Consider the following 10378-nt stretch of genomic DNA (forward strand, 5'->3'; position numbering starts at 1 on the left):
TAGTGGAAACAGAGATTTACCGTCAAGTAACTATGCTTTTGCTAATAAAAGCCGAAGTCATGCAAATATTGTATTATTTTTTCAGACTATTTTAATGCTTGATCACATTTACTCAGCATAGGAATCTTTTCCATGGTTGTGTTATAGAAAAAATCTATTATTTTTTTTCTGCATTGTAATATTCTCATACATGTCCAAGTTTTAGTTGCCAGCCATACAGTGGGAACACACACGCACACAAAAAATAAAATAAAAGCATTATTGCTTATGACTACAAGGCAAATCTAACAGCTGTTCTTGAGTGTTGGCTGTTCCTGGATCTAGCACTAAGCCCAGCTCTCATCATTCCCATTTAGCTATCTATGTCCTGATGGCGGTTCCTCTGCGCTGCATGAGCCAGGGCACAGACATTCCCTAGGGATCAGACTTGTGTGCTGCAGAGTAGGCAGTGCCCCCACTTTTTAGGTGGCTCTTTGCATCCTCTGGTTATTTACTTGTTTCTCTCTTTGCTCCAACAGTATGGAATTTTCAGAGCCCTTCAAAGGGAAGAGCATCCCTCACTCAGTGTCCGATTCAGTAATTGATTTAATTAATTTGAAGCTACTGTCACTTGTTAAACTGATAATCAAGAAGCCAATTATTTGTTAACAGTCCTAAATACAAATCAGCCATAACCAAAGTGTTTCTCTCATAAATAAAACAATCTGGAATCCTTTCTGATATCACAGAGCTTTTAAAATGAGTTGTAAATAGGGCTAATTTTTTAAAAAAGAGACAAAGATCCTATGTTAGAATGCTATTTCCTATTTCTGAATATTAAAACAGTGTATTTATTTTTGAACTTGTGTTTAGAATTTCAACCTTTCTTATGTGTTGTGCACTGTAAGATGTAAGTTTTACATGATAGAAGGTTTATCAAGGATAAATCCTGCTCAATTTACTCACATAGCTGAAATTCTCAAGCAGCCCCAGGTTTTTAAATCAGAATGTTTCCATTGCTCTGTTGCAAGTTGGGTTGGTGTACACATTTAAAAGTCTTATTTTAGGAATGTTATGTCTTTTATTGTATATACATTTGTATTTTTAAGAGGTGATGTAAAAGTGGTACATACTAAAGCAAAGCTTTATTTTTGTATTGCAGCCATTTTTTAGAAAACATTTTATAAAACAACCAAAAAAGTTCCTTAAATAAAATAATTTATTATTCTTATTATGTATTTTTATGAAACCTGATTTTTTACAAAACAAAACAATTAAAAAAAATATGTTCATGATATATGCTCAGTCCTTTATACTTTGTGACATAAAAGTGTCCCACGAGTACAGCAAGTAAGGCGTTGATGTATGATGGCTTATCTATGGCTTCCTAAGTATTTAATTGAGTTAGATCACTACCCATTTATAGGGTAATTTCTTCTCTTTTAAAATCTGATCTGTGAGTGGTGAGTAGCTGTTTTTTTACTGTAATGATGGTGAGTCAACAATTTGATTAATTATATAGTTTAAGCCTGAGTATTTCTGAGCACATCCTTCAAAGAATATGTCCTGATGTTTTTTTAGTCCACATGTATATAAATATGGTTGCTTTTTTTCCATGGAAGTTGTTTAGAAGGGCCCAAAACCAGATGGTATATTAAACTACAACCATATGAAGGCCCATTTCATCCTGTATCTGCAGTTTCAATCTGAACGCATTCCTGGCTGCTAACTCCCCGTTTTTTTTCCAGCTTCAGTGTCTGCAATAAGCATTGGCTTTTAGAGCCTTGGGCAGGTGTTTGCACTATTAGCAAAACCATGTAAGTTACTAAAATAGAGGTGCCTTAGAGAACATGAAGTAAGCATCTTGAGTGCCAAATTCTGCTGCCATTTAATCCATTGAAGGATGAATTGTTTTACTAGACAGCCTGTTGGCCGAAAGATTGTATAGAAGTAAAGAAGGCTGAGTAGTAGCACAGGTGGCAAATTCCAGTGTTGACAAGCACAGAAGACACAAACCCATAAATATGTGAAGACACATACTAATCCCGCATTTCAGTTGTGAAATCTTAGGGGTAACAAGAACAGCACATCCAGAGCTTTGGGATGTAAGTTTCAGATTTATAATTTAATTCTTTATTGATCAGTATTTTTAAATATATTATGACACACAATGAATGAACAAAGCAAGTGGGCACCTGAGCAAAATCAAGAGAGGATCTTTGTTTCTGGAGTCAAATATTCCAGTATAATCTCTACTGCCAGCAGTGAATACATCAGATGTATTTACACTGTATCTGTGTAAGAGGATGTTTATGGATATGACATGTGGTGTTCTGCATAAATAAAACCCAAGAACTAGATTCTCTCTCAGTACCATGTGCACCTCTGTTGATTTCAGAAATATGCAATACTGTAGTAATGAGCATGGTGTAAGAATCTGAATAAATCTATAGACATATGGGCAGACAGATTGATTAAGGCAGACTTTGTCACTTTGTCACTAAAAATCCTTTGTGATACTTGTCTTTTGTGTACACAATGACTGTAAGGTGTCAGCCCAGATAATTTCTCTTAACTTAGTAATATTTTATGCATTTACATAAAGCTTTTACTTGAAAATGTGGAGGAGTGTGTAAGCACATTTTGCAGAGATGTACTGGTGCTGGTAATATAAAGCATTTTCATTCTATTTTTAAAAACATTGTGAAGGTATAAATTATGTTTGAACTGGACAGAGATGATTATGTGGCATGTGACTGAAAATATATATTTTTTGATAGATGATTCAGCCGCAGAGAGTTTTAATGGCAATGAGACCGTGGGACACAGTTCCAATGCTTCAGGGGGAACACACTGCAGGGAGATGGCAGAAACCAACAGTAATGGCAAAACAAATCTGGAGCAGGATGAGCAGCCTCTGAACCTGAGTGACAGTCCCCTCTCTGCTCAGCTGACTTCAGAATACAGACTAGATGATCACAGCAGTAATGGAAAGAACAAATACAAGACTCTCCTAATTTCTGACCTCAAGATGGAACGGGAGGCAAGAGAAAATGGAAGCAAGGTAAGATGCTTCCACATGCTCCAGATATGAAGTGTGTAGTTTAGAAAAAGAAAAGATTTCTGAGGCCAAACCAAAGGTTATTCCCAGCTAAGCACTTAATGCAATGTGTCTAATGTTTGTCAGATCATTACTCAAATGCTATACATGAGTTTGTATGCTCTGTTACACATATATGATGCATATGTACATTAAGTGTATCTGGATGTATATGGGTGAATACATATGTATAGGCATATATATTGTGCTGACACTGACAAAAAATGGTGCAGTTCTCCATCAGACATGAGTTTTATCAGTCCATTTATTGAGAACTGTCTACATTACCCATTTGAAATATATATATTGAAATATGTATATAATGTGATACATATATATGTATAAATACTGAGATACATATATACATGTATATTTTTAGATGACCATCTCATTACATTTATTATGTATGTGTAGAATTGTTGTGATTTAACCCCAGCCAGCAACTAAGTACCTTGCAGCTTCTTGCTCACTCCCCTCCCTGCTCTGGTTGGATGGGGAGGAGAATCAAAAAAAGGTAAAACCTATGCGTTGAGATAAAAACAGTTTAATAACTGAAGTAAAGTAAAGTAAGCTACTACTACTACTGATAATTGTAATGAAAAAGGAGGTAACAAAAAGAGAAAGAGGAATAAAATCCAAGAAACATAAGTGATACACAATGCAATTGTTTACCACCCACTGACCCATGCCCAGCCTGTCTCTGAGCAGTGACTGGCCAACTTGCCCCAGTTTGTACACTGGGCATGATGCTCTGTGGTATGGAATATCCCTTTGTCCAGTTTGGATCAGCTGTGCTGGCTGTTCTCCCTCACAGCTTCTTGTGTGCCTGCTCACTGGCAGAGCATGGGAACCTGAAAAGTCCTTGGCTTAGGGTAAGCACTGCTTAGCAACAACCAAAACATGAGTGTGTTATCAATGTTATTCTAATAATAAATCCAAAATATAGCACTGTACAAGTTACTAGGAAGAAAATGTACTCTCTCCCAGCCAAAACCAGGACAAGAATGAATCCATATGAATGTTAAGCATGCATGCCCAAGAAAATTACTACATGTGAATTATCAGCATCCGAAAGGAACTGATTTGGTTCCTTCGTTATTGTGTTACGCAGGCACCTAACCCGAATTAAAACTGACAAGTTTGCTTTAAGAAGCTGTAATCCCCTGAGGGGTTTTATCTGTAGTTTCTATTATGTTGGTAAGGAGAAACAAGGGTGGTTATTTTGTAGATAAGGACAGATCCTATAGATTAGGTGGCTAGCTTTCTAGGAAGGTATTTGTCATGAGGGCCTAATGTAGGGAGGGTGAAGAAATGGCCTGTGTCATAGAATTTATCTATTGATCTTACCATTGGCAAGTTCCTATTTTTTTATCTGTTAACCAACTGGATTACCACTTTTACAGTACAAGTAATAGGATGTTAGTCCTGGATCCAAATACTATTAATGCTGGTCACTAGCTTTCAGTAGCCTGGCAATGTAGATATAGCTTGAATGGCCACATTTTTGCGGGGCTTTCAAATAGGAGTGGTATGGAATATCAGTTTTTCTAGGCATACTTAGGAAGGGTTTGTACATGACTGATATCTAGAGAACATTTATTTATGCTAAAGTTTTAACTCCTGTCTTCACTGCATGTGGAGTAAAAATAAAAACTTGAAATGTTTTTTTAACTCAAGTGTGTGAGTTTTGGTGGGTATAAGAAAGGGAGTCTAAATGGGAGATTGTTAGTCTTTCTCATGGCCACTCCAGTTTAGCAAACCATGTATTCCAACACCTTCTCCATAAATCTTTATCTGCCTGGAATACTTTTTTTTCCCCACAAATTTTGATTTTATTGAAAATGTTCTGACTAGCCGTAGTCCCAGAGTGTGTCTACACTCCAGTGCTGGATTTACTCAGTAGTTTGACTGTTGCACAGTGATTCCTAAATGGGCTAATATGAATGGTATCTTCATTTGCTTCAGGGCACATTGTTCCAATGAACCTTTTATAAACCCATCACCCAAATACTGGCAGACACACACGCTCTTTTGCCTGAGGTATGTTGTTGCCTCTGCCATTACTCTTGCAAATACACAAATAAGCTTGATGAGGAAAGGGAGGAGTCTCAATATGGAACTCATTTATAGCTAAGGCAAGAGCATAGCCTAATGTTAAATTTCCAATTTTAATCAGTTCCAACTCAGATGCAAAAAACAATGTACCAAAAAGTGTTAAAAATCTGTCTGTAATGAATTGAGATGACAATCAAAGCCATCTCATTCTTTGTTATTCTACAAATTCTAAGAGGCCAGAATCATCCCCTACATTTATATATTCTTTCACATTCAGTCATCCTACCCACTCTATCCTGCCAAGAATATGCAGATTTGTCTCTAGTGAGACTCATGTTGATGTGTATAGTTCATTTAAGTATGTGATTTATTAGGTATGCAGTAAAGATTATTAAATATGGAGGAAAGACTTCAGGAAGAAGACAGTCCTGGGATAAACAAAAATTTGTCAGCTGAGTGTAGAGTAAAAGAGTGTTTTTTATGGTCAATGTAGTATTTTACAGAGTAATTCTACTCTTATTTTAAATTAAAAGGAGCTGTAAAATATTTTTATAAGAGCCAAAATCCATCAAAAAATGTGACTGTAGGGCATATCAGAATTTAATATGTGTACGTATTTATACGGTCATGTAAATGATTACTACTGTTTTACCTTAAGTGGTATCTTACATGCTGAAGAGTCAGAGACCCCAAGGAGGTCATCTTGCCTTCTCCTGGTGATTCTCTGGCCATTACTGAGCCGATTAACTTTGAACAATGCAGAAGATCAAAGTCCTAGTTATGGTAGTACTCCCTGGATGCAGCTGGGCAAGGATATTGCAAGGAACTAGCCTGGATTCTGATTCTCTGCCAAAAAAAAAAAGAAAAGAAAAGAAAGATCAAGTAAGGTAAACAGTACTGCAGTTTACTAGGAGCCACATCTCACATATCCTTTTTACCCAGGATACACCAAGTACGTGGGATAATTTTTGAAGTCACCTAGAAATTCTCTCTGCTCTTACAGCCATTCACAGTCACACAGTTATCAGACATGACTGGACCTGAGTAATGGCATCATTGGTAGTGATGGGTAAGCAAATGTGCTTAGTGCGACCTCTAATCATGTTTTCATGAGAAACACAAACTGCAGCATTCATCAGATACGAAATTGATATGCCACTTATAATGTAGTATTCTTATGTTATCTTTACGTGGCAAAGGATTGAGAAAAGTTATGTGAGAAGTTAGTGAAGACTATAGCTGGTTTCTAAATTAAGGGAAATATATTTCAATTATTGGGCTAGCATTGGAGGAAGCAATACATTATGCTTCCCTCTGCTTCTACAATGGCCCGTTTAGCCTGCAGAATATGTTGCTTCCTTGGGTTGGTCAGGACTCTCTGAAATTCAGAGGCAAAGGGATGGAACCGGGAAGAGCTCTTGGCTGACATGTTATGATAGATAATTTTGTAAGTGCTGTAGAAATATGAACAGAAGAAGCAGTTGAGATAAAAATGGTAGGTTTTCCATCATGTTTTCTTTGTAAATGTGACAGCTAATGGGCAAATGTTTTTTGAAAATGGTTACTTCTTTATGGAAGTTCAAATTTTAGACTATTCATCCTTGTCCGTACCTATCTGAATCAATTATATGCATGTGCTGTAGGGGAGGTTTGCTAGATAGTAGCCTCAGTCTGCAAGAGAGTCTTGGATGTTGAAACAGGGCCTAAAATAAGGCCTTTCTGATGTACACAAAAAGCTAATTAGCGATTTTTAAGAAATGTAGGGTTGTTTTCTTTATATAATGAATCAGGTTTTCTTGCTGGAAAAGGCTCTGATAAAAATTGGAGATTAGATAATGCATTGGTGTAAGCATGTGTATGTATATGTGTATATATATGCATTTTATATATGTGCTTTTATTAAGCATACGTTAGGGAACAGATCCTCCAGTAAGACTTAGATGTTCACAGCAGTAGAACTTTCTACAACCATTCAGGGCTAAACTGAAGTCTGTGAAATTTTGTATAGCTGCAAAAATATATACATAAATGTACCCTAACAGGGCTGGGTCTTTGTACTACAAAAGACTTAGCAAGTATTCATCTGCAAATGTTCTGCAAATGCTGTTCCATGAATTCAAATAGCTAAGTGCACATATAAATTATTTTAGATCATTATATACTTATGTGTGAGCCTGCTGGGTTTTTGTGTGACCATGGTGAAGTCTCTGTAGCACTGAGATTTTTTATTGCTGTTTCTTTTGTTATTGCTGTTTCCTGGACCATATATTTTATTTTGAAGAGTCATTATAATAGCTTTATCTCTTCTCCATCACTTATTTCATGAAATATAGCAAGCCTGCTCCTTTTAAATTATTTTGCCTCTTTTGCATTTGGGTAACAGCATTATTGTGATACAGTGTGGGAAAACAGGTTTTTGAGATAACATACTTACATTGTGCCCAAGTATTTTACCTGGATTAATCAATAGCTCATTATGTCCATATTGCAAGGGACATTCCTAATTGCAAAAACTTATCTTTGGAATTTCCCATATAGAAACATGTGCTACTGATCATAAATGCCTAGGAGATGCATTAAAATGAGGTAACAAGGACAACACGTGCCCATTTTGTCCAGATACGTACTAATTGCAATCAGTTGGTTTTCTTTCTTTCTACCCAGACAAAATTTCTGATAGAAAAACTGGACACCTCAAGGCTCTCTGGGTGTATGGTAGGCTAAGTTAATATGCATTATGTTTAGCTCAAGTGTGTAATTGGCTTCATGGAGAATGGCACAAGATAAGAATTTTTTCCTCTAAGACTGAAAAGCATAGTTTAAAAGGAGAGAACAGTAAATAACAATTGCTGCATACCTTGACCTTTAATTTTAATACCACGTTCTGATGTGCATGTCATTATAGTTACAGTTGTTCACAACAAGGCAGAACTTTCATGTAGTCTCTAAGAGGAACATCTTTCGGTCCTTGCTTTAATGCTGAGCCTTTGAAGTGTTGCTCAAGCTTTTTTCTTCAGCCTGATGTAAAGAACAGTGTTATTGTCATGGGCCACTTGCCAGAGGCTGTTTGCTCCTAACAACTGCAACTTCAAAACAGTGTTGTAATGGATATATCTACACTGTGGCAGATTAGCCTGGCATGCTGTCCAGTTTTTAACACAAGTCTGTGTTTAGGGGCTCTGGGGATCTGAAAGCCAGAACGTATGTGAGGTCCTGGATGAAGAGTCCTGCACAATGCTTTACTGTAGTCACCTTTGGTGGTTAGTCCAGCTGTAGAATCTTGTAGCATCTGCTGTGCTGGAGCTCATCATTACTGAAGGAAACCAGGCACAACTGTCCCAGCAGCCTGACCCGAATGTACAAATATACAGCTTATCTGCCTGTTGTCATCTCCTGGTGCATCATGAATCCGCTTGTTTCCAAAACTGCACATGAATTTAGCCACAGATAGACATGATGTCTGAGGAGTAAGGTGAAGTTTCAGTGTGGTTTTTTATCACTCTTTCTCCTTTTCAAAGATGTGATTGTATCTTGGTAACATGTCATTCCTTATATCCAGTGAGCACCATCACATGTGACGTTGTGTTTGTAAGGCATGTGGAGTCACTGGCTAGTTCCCCTCTGCCTGTATTTTTGTCTGTAGGTTTACTTGGGGAATGGTCATGGTCAGAATATAAGGGAGCATATTACTTTTCCCAAAGCAAGTGGAATCCTCAGGAGTTACAGTGGGCTTTTATATAGACCCACATTAGCTTATTAAGCAACTTGGGAAGTAATTTATTAAAATGTTTTTTAAATGAAATATGAAAGAGGTGTGCATCTACTTGAAGCAAAAGGTAAAATGCAGACTTTGAGAATTTCGCATGTTGGAAAACAGTGTTGGAGATGGTAGAGTTGTTTAATTTTTTCTTTTTTTTTACTAAATGATTAAAGTCTCTTAATTTTTTTTCTTTCATCATCATTGATTATTTATATTCAAGTGAAACAGATAGGTTTCAGCTGAATGGGAGCGTTGTCATATGATACTTATGTGATATGGTTTCATTAGCTCTAAGCTGGAGGGAAGGTGGAAAGGCTAAGATAGAAGTGTCTCCTCCTGTTTTAAGGATACCATTAAACTCTGCATGTTGGCTTTTTTGGTGCAAAGAAAATGTTTCTTTCCTCTACTAGTTTATTTTGCTAAATGCCAAAGTTACAGATAATGAATCTGGATTAGGAGTTGAGCCTTCCAAAAAGGAGCTTTTTGACTCCAGCTCATTCCCTCCTCAGAATTTTTCATTGTCTCTCTTGCTGGATGTCGGATCTCACTCTGTAGGTTTGGTATAAGAGGAAATTAGATTTTTGTTTGTTTGTTTGTTTGAACTGTTATATTTCATTTCATTTCTATAGCCAGACAGAAAGTGTTAAAGCAATGCCATATTTTACTGACTGCTGTTCTCTTCATGCAAATATCTTAAGAGTCTGCAGTCCAAGGATTTGACAGCCTTATTTTATGGCTTAATTGTTAAGACTGGGAAGAAGCTTAGCATGAAATACTGTTTGCTAGTGTAATGAATAACTTATGAAGGGGAAGCAAAGACTGGTGAAAGGTATAGGCAGGGCATGTTACAATTAGTGGCATACTAGATGTTGAGCAAACAACAGGAGTAGGGCAGAATGCAAAGCCAGCATTCTGTGCACTCTGTGGAGCATCAAAGCACCAGCATATAGTGAGTCTGCAGCCCCACAACGGTCCAGTCTGGTCTCATCATTCTAACCGTAGCACTGAGGAGCAAATGGTGACATCTTCCAGCTGTGCCTTAATTGTTACCCAATAGATGCCACCATTGCTGCTTTATACAAAATCCTTGGAAATAGTTTGTACTGGGATTTATGAGTAAAAATAATAAAAGAATTGAAGGTGAAATCCACTCCTGCCACCATCATGTGTAGGTGATACACGGCTACAGCATCTTTTGGCTTGCATCTCACATCTTCGGTGTGTGAAGGCAGGCCCAAGTGTTCTGTTAAGTATGAATCTTCTTTCTCTGCTATAGTCAGGTTTGTGCAGAAATAACAGGCATGCCAATGTTTTTCATATCTTTTTGGGAGATAGATACACTACAATAGAAGGAGATAGGCCTATTCTCTTCTCCTATGCATGGAGAACATTAATGAAAGCAAAACAAAAAGTGTATGCAGGCAGTTTGTTGACCTCCTGATTTTTTCCCTACCCACTCACCTACAAACTAGCCTGTTTTCTCT

General features: G+C 37.1%; 1 protein-coding gene across 1 annotated transcript in view; it reads left to right on the top strand.

Annotated features, from left to right (window-relative positions):
- Positions 1 to 2047: 2047 nt before the first annotated feature.
- Positions 2048 to 10378, top strand: part of NOL4 (nucleolar protein 4) — a 77782-nt gene continuing 69451 nt past the window's right edge. Inside the window, exons 1-2 of the mRNA XM_009081941.1 lie at positions 2048 to 2063; positions 2760 to 3043. Of these exons, the coding sequence (XP_009080189.1) occupies positions 2843 to 3043 (201 nt within the window). The 5' untranslated portion in view covers positions 2048 to 2063; positions 2760 to 2842. The remainder of the gene's footprint in view (positions 2064 to 2759; positions 3044 to 10378) is intronic.

This window comes from Acanthisitta chloris, unplaced genomic scaffold (assembly GCF_000695815.1).
Source record: "Acanthisitta chloris isolate BGI_N310 unplaced genomic scaffold, ASM69581v1 scaffold5919, whole genome shotgun sequence".
Classification (NCBI taxonomy): Eukaryota; Metazoa; Chordata; class Aves; order Passeriformes; family Acanthisittidae; genus Acanthisitta; species Acanthisitta chloris.